Source organism: Opisthocomus hoazin, chromosome 28 (genome assembly GCF_030867145.1).
Source record: "Opisthocomus hoazin isolate bOpiHoa1 chromosome 28, bOpiHoa1.hap1, whole genome shotgun sequence".
NCBI classification, from domain to species: Eukaryota; Metazoa; Chordata; class Aves; order Opisthocomiformes; family Opisthocomidae; genus Opisthocomus; species Opisthocomus hoazin.
In genome coordinates, this window is record NC_134441.1 from 9,276,894 (window position 1) to 9,288,928 (window position 12,035).

General features: G+C 56.6%; 1 protein-coding gene across 1 annotated transcript; it reads left to right on the forward strand.

Moving 5' to 3' along the window:
- Positions 1 to 261: 261 nt before the first annotated feature.
- Positions 262 to 10,368, forward strand: GPAT4 (glycerol-3-phosphate acyltransferase 4). Its single transcript, XM_075444611.1, has 13 exons — positions 262 to 337; positions 1,840 to 2,736; positions 5,482 to 5,551; positions 5,884 to 6,181; positions 6,344 to 6,418; positions 6,863 to 6,952; positions 7,071 to 7,164; positions 8,021 to 8,136; positions 8,373 to 8,428; positions 8,762 to 8,847; positions 9,081 to 9,209; positions 9,291 to 9,370; positions 9,989 to 10,368. Exons 2-13 carry the CDS (start codon positions 2,572 to 2,574, stop codon positions 10,095 to 10,097), a joined length of 1,368 nt encoding a protein of 455 aa, XP_075300726.1. The 5' UTR covers positions 262 to 337; positions 1,840 to 2,571; the 3' UTR covers positions 10,098 to 10,368.
- The last annotated feature ends 1,667 nt before the right edge of the window (positions 10,369 to 12,035 follow it).

Here is a 12,035-nt window from a genome sequence, read left to right on the forward strand (position 1 = left end):
TGCCCGTGCCTCCCCCTCTCCCTCTGCCCCCTCTCCCTCTGTCCCTCTTGTCCCCCTCTCACTGTGTCCCCCTCTCCCCGTGCCGCTGCCTGTCTCTCTCCCTCTGTCCCCCTCTCCCTCTGTCCCCCTTGTCCCCCCTCCCCGTCCCCCTCTCCCCGTCCCCCTCTCCCCGAGCCGCTGCCCCGGGACGGGCGCCCTCTGTCGGGCGGCCCGAGGCAGCGGTGGGCTCCTGCGGGCGCGGCCCCGCGGGCGACGCGCTGACGTCAGCGCACGCGGGGCGGGGGCGCGCACGGCACGTGGCTGGGGCGGAGCCGGGGCCCGGCGGCGGTGGCGGCAGGTGAGTGTGTGACCGGCCCGGCCCGGCCCGGCCCGGCCCGGCGCCCCCCCCGCCCCCCCCCCCCCCACCCCAGCTAACCCGCCTCCCCGCGCGGGTCCCGGGCCGCTGCTCCCGCCGGGGCCCAGGTGGCCGGGCAGGGCTCGGCCCGGCCGCGGACCGTTAGCCGGGCGCCCGCCTCGGGGAGCGCGGCCCCCCCTCCTCCCCCCCGCGCCGGGCGTGGCGGACCTGCGGCCACCGCCGCCAGCCCCGGGGCGGAGGAGCGGAGCCCCTGGCGCTGCCCGGCGCGGCGCCGGCCGGAGCTCCGCCCGCGCTCCCCGCGCGGACGCCGCGGCCGAAGGTCGCCGGGCCGAGCCCCGGCCCTGCCGCCATTCGCCGCGCGCGTGGGCCGTCCCCCGGCGCACGAGGCCGCTGGGCCCACCCCCCGCCCGGGGCGTCGGCGGCATCGGGCCGGCGCGAGCCGCGGGCAGCGGGCGGGGCGGCGCGGCGCGCGCTGGCCCGGGGCCCCTCACGGCGGCTGCTGGCCGCGCGTGCTGCCTGTCGCGAGGCCTGCCCGCGACCGCGCGACGGCGGAGGGTGCGGTGCCAGGGCCGCCCCTTCGTGCTGCCGGGGCCCGTCCCGCTCCCGCCGCTCTGCCTGCGCCGGCGGCAGCTCCCGGGACTGGGCGCGCGCGGACTGCGTGGCCCCCGCAGCGCCGGTGGGAGCCCGGGCCCCGCTGGTCAGCGGCGCTGAGCCGGGGAGCGAGGGGCTCCCGCCGGCCTCTCCTCGGTGCCGGTGACCTCCCGTCCTCGGGCTGACAGTCCGCGGGCGGTGACGGCGCTGTCCGGGGGGAAGCCTCCCCAGCAACCTCGGCTCCCTTCGCCGGCCCCAGCCGGTGCTGCGGAGGCCGTCCTCCCCCGGCAGGCTGCCAGGACTGCGGTTCGACCTTTGACTGGTCCCCGTGCTCCAGCGAGTTCCTCTGTGGCTCGTCATCAGCAGTAATTCTCCCCTTGGGCGAGCGTCCTGCCCCGCCGAGCTGCCCGGTGTGACTGCGGGGCGAGATGTGTGCAGGCAGAGGAAGTGATTCCTCCCCAGGAACGCGGGCACCGGGCTGGCTCAGTGCTCTCGGATGCCTCTGAAATGAGAGAGGCTACAAGGTCTTTGTCATGAGGAGGGTTTTTCTGTCACTCCATTGGCTCCTTTCCTGTACTTGGGATGTGATTGCAGCATCCCGTGCTCTAGGCGTGGTTCTTGACAAGTCTGCTCAGTTGGAGGTGTGAATGGTATGAAAATACAGGATGAGTGGCAGCAGGGCTGATAAGTCTGTGACAGCGCCAGGCTGTAGCTGGAGTGCCAGCCTGGGTCTGCTGTGTCTCGGGAGCTGCTCTGAGCGATGTGACCTCAGCCCAGGCACTGCCTTCCAGGTTTCAGAGCCCACTGTCCCTGGCCTCCTGCCACCCTCGCCGAGCTGACATCTCTCTGAGCTGCATGGCTTGCCTGACTTCGGTTTCTCTTCCTTCCACTAGTGCTGGTGGCATGCGAGTGCCTCGTCTGCCAGCAAGCCAACTCGCTGTTTGAAGAGCTTTCCAGGGACACCGGCTTCATTCGTCTCTGTAACGACCCTTCAGCGTGAGTGGATGCCAGGGATCTCCAGAATTAAATTTGTTCCAGGCGTCATGCAAAGGTCTGCACCAGTGCCTGTGTCCTCACGGAAAGAACAGTCATAGCTCCGCATACAGTAGGCTCCTGCAAGTGCCAGCTCCCTCGATCTCCTCCAATGCAGGCTCAGGGATGGACTCCACCTTGTCCCCGTGAAGAGCCCTTGCATGCTCTCAGCAGCCAGAAGGGGATTCTGCTGCCAGCTTCTTCACAAGCTGCCCCACAGCAGGACTTGCTCAGCAGCGCCTTGGGAGGATATCCATTCACGCGGCTGTGTCACTGCGGTGCCCGCTGCGCACCCATGGAAGAACCCATGTGTGTGTTCTGTCGTCTTTGAGCTCCTCAGCCCACACTGTCTGAACTCACCTGGGCTCCTGGCAGACTGTTTGCTTGTTTTCCCAACTGCTCTCCCTGATCCTGTTGCGTTCCCTCTCTCGCAGAGCCCAAAAAGGTTGTGAACTTTGGAATGGGGTCTGTGAGCAGGCTGTGGACTCAGTGCGTGCGTGGGACTGTTGCTGAATAACAGGAGGACTGGTTAATCGCTACGGGCAGCCTTTCTGTCTGGCTGCAGGGCGCCAGCCTTGCCTGAGCCCTGCACCATGTTCCTCCTGCTCCCCTTTGACAGCCTGGTTGTTAATCTCTTGGGAATTTCCATAACTGTCCTCTTCACTCTGCTTCTGGTTTTCATCATTGTGCCAGCAATTTTTGGAGTCTCTTTTGGCATCCGCAAGGTTTACATGAAAACATTATTAAAGATTTTTCAGGTAAGTCACGTTTTCAGGATTTCCTGCATGTTTACAGGGGTCGTATCAAGCGTGGTCGTGCTAGGAAGAGGCTTCTGCTCCTCAGCAGAGCACTGCAGCTGACTCGGGTGGGAGGTTGGTTTGCTGGTGACATGTGCTGGTGCCACATGACCCATTTGGGTCATCTCAGCCTAATGCAGTTTACTAGACCTCTGTTCAGGGGTTGTTTTTGCCCTGTGATTAATCCAGTAGGTCTTCAAGTAAAGTAGTAGGATAGTGTGGCCCGTGGGTATGCAGTAGTACAGTAGGATCTGTCGACATGCTGAGAGAGGGTGTGTGCTCGGATGGGTTAATGTCCCAGGCAAGGCAGAGTGCTGTTACAGTTCGATGTGGAAAGAAGCCAAAAGGGGTGTAGGGTGTGGTGGGGAGGGACAAGACTGCAGTCAGCTGGCTGCTCTTCCCCAGCGCACGTTTGGATGAAGCAAAAGTGGGGGTAAGGCAAGCCCCGAGTGGTCTGTGGCCAGAACCCTCAGCACCCCTCGTCCCGGAGTGCCGCCTGCGTATCTGCTGAGCCCAGCAGCCATGGCTGGGCCTGCAGCCTCCGAGGATGGTCAGCAGCCCTTGCTGACCCTCTTGGCAGAGGGAGGCCAAGTGGAATTTTCCAACCTGGGGTCATGCGGTTCCCTTGCCTGCCTTTGGCAGACTAATTTTGTGGGCTTTCTCACAGCCAACACCTCTTCTTGGAGCAAGTCCCTGGTAAGAGCAGAATTTTTGCCAAACTCATAGAAGATAAAGCCTACACCACCCTACACTGGCAGCCCAAGGAAAAGGGGCCCTGTGCTTGATAGGGAGGTTTTAGGCTCTGAAACATGGAGTTCAAGCTGCTGAAGGGACAGCAACTGCCGTTAGAAGAGGACTGGTCTTCCCCAGGAGTACCTCTGTACTGGCTGGCTTGGGAAGGCAGCCCTGGAGCTTGCAGCGTTCAGCTCTTTCAGCTCTTGAGTCCTCCCAAAAGCCTCGGGCGGGAGTGGGAAGACCCTGGGGTTTGTGCGCTGCTTTGTTAACACAGATGTCTGAAGACCTGACTTCAAATTTAGTGACTGAACAGGGGGAAAAAAATTAAGAAAAAGTTTGGTTTGTCTGAAATCGACCTTTTCACCTTGGTGGTTTTTGTTTTTTCTTTCTTTGATTCGGGAACGTTTAATGTCAACACCTATTTTGGCGTTTAATTTTGAAACTATTTTTCTGAAAGGACTTTGAAGTCTGTCTCACCTATTATCACAGAATCTTTGTGGTGGGAGAGAGGACCAGTCTGGCAGATTTGGTGGAAAATTTACTCACTAGGTCTGGTCATCAGAATTGCGTTTCTGGGGAGCGTTATTCACCCCAAAGATTTTCCCAGCTCTGGAGGGCAGTGTTGTGAACCTAGCCCAGACAGGCAGCACTCACGTCAGGCAGCTTGCTGGACAGAGCCAGAGCTGCGGGGCTGGGATGGGAGCTGCATATCTCTGATGAGGGGGGAGACCTGCCTGGTGCTTCCCGGGTGGGAGTCTGGGATTTCTGCTGCCGCAGTCAGGACAGTGACGTGTGCTGGGCTTGCGAGGAGCACCTTCTCCATGGGCTGCCCAGCTCCTGCTGGTTGGAGCTCCTCGCCCAACTTCTCCTGGGATGGCAGTGTCTGGACAATCTTCTACAGTCCTGCAGTTCCTCCTGCTGGCAGAGGAGGCTGCTGGATGAACCGGACACTCTGTATGCAGTTAGCATGCCCACATTGCTGCCTCCTGATCTGATGCTGGGATGGGCTGGGACTGGGATGCCAGGAGTTCCCAGCGGCTTCCCGTTCTTCACAGATCCCTGATGGAGCAGCTAGCCTGGAGCAATAAGCATACTGTACACAGGTCCTCCTTTAGCAGGGTGTTCACCCAGGCCTGTGTAATGCAGTAGAGTGTGAGCCTGAGAGGGTTACTTGGAGCAGGCAGGAAGACTGGCCAGAAATCCAGCCTGCAGTTTTTGCTTTGAGAATTAGCTGGGAGAGCTTTCTGTGGATAACAGGTAGTCTGGGCACAGGATTTGGCAGCCAGCTGCTGGAGAGCTGTCTGAGGGTGGTTGCTGCTGCTGGTTTGGAGTGACTGGTGAGCTGTGAACAGCAGCAGCTGTTAGCTGAATCAGGGAAAGAAGGATCCCATCCTGATATCAGCCTGGTGTTTTTAGCAGCAGCAGCCTGAAAACACAGTCTCTGCTTTGAGCTTGGAAGAAATGACGGTTGAAAACTAAGCACTGGTTCCATGCTGGGCTTCCTGCGCTGTGATGCGGACCACCCCAGCAGAGGCACGGTCCACCCAGTTGTGCCGTGGCAGACCAGGGGCCGCAGAGCCCATGGGACACAGAGGCTGCAGAGAAGCTTGCTGTGCCATCTCACCACTGAGCACCCTTTTTCCCTCTGGCACTCCGTGCTTCCTGCTGGGGCTCTGCTGTGCACATCATGGCTGTCCTGTGCCAGTGCTAGTCACCTCCCTGTCAGTCCTCTCGTCCCACTGCAGACAGATCTCTGCGGTAAAAGTGTTCCTCCCAGGCCAGTCTCTGCTTCCACCTCGGTTCATTTGTGTTCATCACTCACTCTTTCAGTTCTGTACGGAAGCTTCCTGCTTTAGCCCCGTCTTCTCCCCTTAACCATGGTCTTTCCTGGAAGTCGACTGTAAAACATGGGTAGTACGAAGCAGAGCTACAGACCTTGCGAATGTTGCTTGTCATGTGTGTCTCTTGCAGTGGGCAACACTGAGAATAGAGCGTGGGGCCAAGGAGAAGAACCATCCATTATACAAGCCCTATGTCAATGGTAAGATCCTGCTGTGCATGGGTGCATACAAAGTTCAAAGTTCTTTACGGGAGATGGGGTAAATGTGCTCTCTGAGCAGCCGAGGTACGCTGGGAAGCCTTTTCTGTGTAGGTCAATTGGAGGGAGATACTGAGAGGTCCATTTGCGAGGAAGGGGAGGGAAGCTCCCAGGGAGTGCTTCGTTTCTATATGGTTGGGAGGACTGGTTTGTGCCCATCCGGACTGGAGAAAGGAAGGGGGCCCTGTGGAGGACAGGTGAGTAAGGGCCTTGATTCTGAGCTCTCTGAGTGGGCAAGTCGCACTTTGCTCAGAGCTGCCTGCTGCGTGTTGCAGGTATCATTGCAAAGGAGCCAACATCACTGGAAGAGGAGATCAAGGAGATCCGCCGGAGTGGCAGTGGCAAAGCCCTGGACACCCCTGAGTTTGAGCTCTCAGATATCTTCTATTTCTGCCGCAAAGGCATTGAGACCATCATGGACGATGAAGTGACCAAGAGGTTCTCAGCTGAAGAGCTGGAGTCCTGGAACCTGCTCAGCAGGACCAACTACAACTTCCAGTACATCAGCCTGCGCCTCACTGTACTCTGGGGACTGGGTGTGCTCATCCGCTACTGCTTCCTCCTGCCCCTCCGGTGAGTGCTGCTGCGGGAACCCGCCTGCTGGGACGGTGCGGGTGGCCCGTTCCCACTGCCGCAAGTGCAGACCCTGCTCAGGATGATCTGGAGGGACAGGCTGCGTGATGAGTAGGGCCTGTGGCCTGGCTTTGCTAGCATGTAGCTTCCCTCTTTCTGCAGGATAGCCCTGGCGTTTACTGGCATCAGCTTGTTGGTGACTGGTACTACAGTGGTGGGGTATTTGCCAAATGGAAGGTGAGTTTGTTTTTGAGGGAGGAGGGCATGGGGAGCCCCCAGTGCAGTTTGAGACCTGGTAATCCTGGAGTTTTCCTGCGAGGCCTGTCTGTTCTGCCTACTGCTGACACGGCAGGCGGTCCTGGCATCTGTAGCCTCTCAGGAACAGACACCCTGTAATTTTAAACAAAGGGCCTAGATGTGAGCACTAAGCCCGTGGCAGAACGCTCAGGCCTGGGCTCTGACAGGAGTAAGAACAGAAAAGAGCAAAGGCCAAAGTTTGTCTGTGACGAGTAAGAATCAGTTGTCATAAGCTGACGGCAAAACCCAGGACAAGGTGTGTTTCTGTGGGAGAGATGTGAAGTCTCGGTTGGACCTCGTGGCATGGGGCAGCTGGGCTGAGTGGCACCGTTACAGGGGAGACTGTAGAACTGGGAGGTAGTGATTCTCTCTCCTGGGCTGCAGGTGTAAGGAGTTCCTGAGCAAGCATGTCCACCTGATGTGTTACCGGATCTGTGTGCGTGCTCTCACAGCCATCATCACCTACCACGACCGGTAAGGAGGCACTGTCTGCGTCAGGGTGTCCGTTCCCACGGGCTGCTCCATGCCGTGCCTCGTGCAGGCCTCACGCTTCGTTCCTCTGTCCTCATCTGTGCCTTTGTTTTGCATTTAGAGAAAACAGACCCCGAAATGGAGGCATCTGCGTGGCAAATCACACGTCTCCTATTGATGTGATCATCTTGGCCAGTGATGGCTACTACGCGATGGTAAGGTCTGCACTCCGGTTCCCAGGGCCTGGCCACATGCGTGGTGGGAGCAGCAAGCACATTCATGGAATGGTTTGGGTTGGAAGAGACCTTTAAAGGCCATCTAGTCCAATCCACCTGCCGTGAGCAGGGACATCTACCACTGGACAGGTTGCGCAGAGCCCCATCCAACCTGGCCTTGAATGTTTCCAGGGATGGGGCATCTCCCATCTCTCTGGGCAACCTGTGCTAGGGTTTCACCACCCTCACTGTAAAAAATTTCTTCCTTATATCCAGTCTAAAACTCCCCTCTTTTAGTTTAAAGCCGTTACCCCTTGTCCTATCGCAATAGGCCCTGCTAAAAAGTTTGTCGCCATCTTCCTTATAGGCCCCTTTTAGGTACCGAAAGGCCACAGTAAGGTCTCCACGGGGCCTTCTCTTCCCCAGGCTGAACAAAATTGCATGGGACAAGGAGTGGGCAGCAAGAGGCTTTTGAGCATGCAGAACTACTTTTCCCTGCATGACACCACAGAGCACTCTCGGACGCTGTGCACAGATACTCTCTGGTGCATGGCTTTCCAGCCAGCTTGGCCTGGGACTCAGAGCACCAGGGTCTCTGGGCACTGCTTTGCAAGTAGAGCTCTGGGCTTTGCTATCCATGGCAGAGCAAAGCGCTTCCCTGGCTGGACCTCCTGCAGTGTGGAAAGCTCTTGGGCCTTGCTACATCTGTCCTTCCAGTCAGACCCGGGACTTTTCCTCTCAGCCTTTCCAGGGCAGGGGTAGAAAGATGAACCTCAGCTTGGCAGCGAAGCTAGGAGCGGCCTTGGCCTCCACGTGTCCCCAGGTCTTGTAACTTGTGTCTTCTTGCCCTGTTCAGGTGGGTCAGATCCACGGAGGACTCATGGGTGTGATACAGAGAGCCATGGTGAAAGCTTGCCCCCACGTGTGGTTTGAACGCTCTGAGGTCAAAGATCGTCACCTCGTTGCCAAAAGGTGTGACAGTTGCTGGCTGCAGGCTGCAGGGGAGGGCCGGAGGCTGGGAGAGGGCAGGGGCTGCTCAGTTCCCATGGGTGAGGATGCTGCCTTGCCTCGTGGGTGCTGGGAGACTGTGCCAGTGTTGCTGGCACCCAGATGGTCCCCAGTGACTGCGGAATAAGGACTGTATGCTGTGAGGGTTGCCAGCGGTAGTTCCTGTGCCCTGTGCTGATTGGTGACACTCTTCCTTTTAGGCTCACAGAGCATGTCCAGGACAAGAGCAAACTGCCCATCCTTATCTTTCCAGAAGGTGAGTTGCGGAGCAAGGCCAGACAAGCACCTGATGGAGAGGGCACATTGGGACAGCACCGCATCTCTGTTCCTTCCCTTCTTATGCAGCCAAGGGCCTTGAGACCCTTCACTGAGACAAAGGGGACATTGCATCTTTAGAGCTGACTGCACCCAGAATGTGGAAGTCAGCTATGTCCCAGTGCCACACCCTGTGCACACAGAGAACAGGGTTTGGAGTGAGGGTAAGGGGGCGGTTGCTGGGTGCCTGTGGCCTAGCCATTAGGTGCATAGCTTAGACTTCTGAGCTGGCTTTGCTACGGGAACTTGAGAAGATTGTGCTTGCATCTTGCAGGAACCTGCATCAACAACACATCTGTGATGATGTTCAAAAAGGGGAGCTTTGAAATTGGAGCCACAGTTTATCCTGTAGCCATCAAGGTATGAGAAGGCAGCCACTCTTACAGCACAAGTAGCTCTCTGCGTGAGAACTGTCTTGGCAGCCCAGTCTTGGCACTGCTGGGTCAACAGCCTGGTCTGAGGGCGTGGAGAAGCTGAGATCACTCTGTAGTGCTCTGGGAGGGCTGGCCTGTAGCTGGGCTTGGGGTGGAACTTGGAGCCTTGGGGAGGATGCAGCCACTGCCTGACTTCCATGAGCTCTTCTGCCTCTGTAGTATGACCCACAGTTTGGAGATGCCTTTTGGAACAGCAGCAAGTACGGCATGGTAACCTACCTCCTTAGGATGATGACCAGCTGGGCCATTGTCTGCAGTGTCTGGTACTTGCCCCCAATGACCAGGCAGGTAAGTAAGGTGAATGTGGCCTATCTGATCTGCTGCCTGGTTGGCCCTTTGCTCCTGCTGAACAGTGTCATTTTGCCGCAGCCCGAAGAGGACGCTGTCCAGTTTGCCAATCGAGTGAAGTCAGCCATTGCCAGGCAGGGGGGCCTTGTGGATCTGCTCTGGTGAGTCCAGGCAGGCTGCTGTCTTCCTGGTGCCAGGGTTCCTGGGTCCTGGTGTGTGCTTGTGGGCTGTAGAGCTAAGTTTGTGTCGTGTTGGGCAGAGTAGGCCTATGGAGAAGTGGAGATACGTCTTGCCTGTGACCTCCAAAACTGGTCTTCTGTAGCAGGGACCAAAGTCTTTGCTTCTCCTGTGTGTTTTGGGCACCAGGGCTTCATTCTGTGATTCCAGCTTGCGCTGAGATGCCCTGGTTCTGACTTGATGCTGCTCAGCAAAGTGGGTTGAGCTTGGGAACTCTGTTTTTCAGGCACTGAGATCTTCAGAGCCTGGGAGGGAGAGGGTCTCTACGGGCAGTCTGCTGTAGTGGTATCAGAGCAGCTCACGCTTCTGACAGAGCTGTCCTGTTGAGCACAGTGCAGGGTCATGGGTGCAGCTCCTGGCAGAGCAAGGGGTGAAAGTAACTCCCCTTGGGGGCAGTTGGTCTGCACTGTGCCCTGGCAACATCAGGTTCAGGTGTAGCTGTCTGGCTGTTGCAGGAGCTCTGACCTGCTCCGAGCAGCCTCAGATGAGGTTTCAGACAGTGCACGCCTGCAGCTTCTCTGATGATACGACTCTCTCCCTAGGGATGGAGGACTGAAGAGGGAGAAGGTGAAAGATACATTCAAGGAGGAGCAACAGAAACTCTACAGCAAAATGATTGTAGGCAACCATGAAGACCGGAGCCGCTCTTGAGCCCTTGCCTCCGGCACTGTTACTGGGCCCAGCCGGAGCCCTCTGCCTCCAGCACGAGCCAGGGCTTGTCTGAAGCAGCTCCGAATCTTTGGACTTTGGCTACTCCAGAGCTTCTTGGACTTGCTCCTTCATGCTCTGGCTGTTCTTTCCCGGAGGCACTATGACTGCCTAGAGTCTTCAGGCCCCAGGCCGCTCTGGGCAAAGATGCCTTCGTGTTACTGTTACAGTGAAGCCCCTTGCAGGGGCAATATTAAATGAAACACTTACGGTGTCGTATGCTTCCATATGGTGTTTACAGGCCCTGGGGGAGGACTGGTGCGCTGATGTGCATGTGTGTGAGTCACAAGTCTCCCACGGCACAGAAACTGGTGAGCTGCACTGAAATTAGCTGCCTTGACAGCCAAGGGCGTCTTCATGAGCCTGTGCCTCTCACGTCTGCAGCATTAACCCCTTACGAGCAGTACATGGTCTCTCAGGCCATTTCCAGCTTTACTTCCAGAAGGAGAATCCTTTCGCCACCCTCCTGTGCTAGCCTGACCCAGACCATTGCTTCTCCAGCCTCTGAGTAACAGCCTCTTTGCTGGGGTTCCTCAGGTGGTGAGGACCATCCTCCCTGGAAGCCTCCCTCTGTCCCCTGGAACTGTGAGCTGCCAGCAGCGGTCACTGGTGTGGCAGGCAGGGCTCTGCAGGAATCCGTGCATGCTGTGGTGGTAACCCAGCGTGGGTAGGAGAGCGAGACTCCGTGGCTGGGGCCAGAGATCCCCCTTCAAATGTCTCCTGAGGGAAACGGTGGGATCTGCTCTTGTTATGCACCGACGTGCACATACGTAATCTTGACCTGTTGCAAGGAAGCTGAAGTCTTAGGCTGGGGGTCGTACCCCTTTCCCTTTCAGCTCTGCACAACTCAACTAAACTGTTCCCAGTACAATGCCTGAGAGGGGACAGACAGCCTTACAGGGACATGAAGCCACACTAATAGCATACGATCTGTTCATGTACAGTTATGGGAAATATTTCTGTACTGAATTGATTTACCTTTGCTTCTTGTAGTGCTCAAAATATGATCCTTTATAAATATACAGACATGTTACCTACACAAAGATTGCATTCAATTATCAGTATTATCTGTTACACGTGATCACCATTAACATCCAGTCTCACCAAGAGAAATCAGGCTGTTCTCGTTTGGTGATGGAGATGTCCTTATTGACCCCAGACTTTTCACTGTTATCCCAATTTCTTATTCTCCTCTTCCACCCGACTTCAGCTGTGGCAATTGATCTAGGGGGAGAAAAATAAGAAGCAAAGCCTGGTATCTTTTCCTTTCCAGCTAAGATAACAAAACAAAAGCAGCTGAAGCCAAGTAGGAGGCAGTGAACACCGACCTGCAGGGTTGAAGTGTATTGCTTACACTCCTGTGCTCCAAGAGAAGACAAAACAACTCCTCTTTACTAAGATATCTCAAGCTACCCAGGCTAGGACCTCTCATTCATTAGGAGTTTGTTATGGCATTAAGGGTCTTTTCACCAGCATTTTGGTTTACTTGTTTTACCCAACTTACTAGGTACAGCTCCTAACACTCGTTCACCAGTCCTCCATCCATGTCTGTTAACTGATGGGGCAGTTGCTTTGCGACTTTTCTAACAAAAAAAAAAAAAAAGAAAAGCACAGTGCACCTCTTACCTCCTTGGCAATTATTTACACAGCGTGTTTGACCATTGTCTTTCGCTTACATCAGAAATGCTGGGTATAGCAAATGGGTTATGGGAGTTCACCTGCAGCGTGGTTAAGCATCAGCTGCCAAGCAGGTGTGTGTGTGTCACCCTATAGTACTTGCCTATACGGTTTGGTCACAACATTTTACGAGTTGTATGTGCTCCAGTTCTTGCCTGCGTCATCTTGCCCGATAAGCTACTGCTGACCACCACGGGAGCCTCT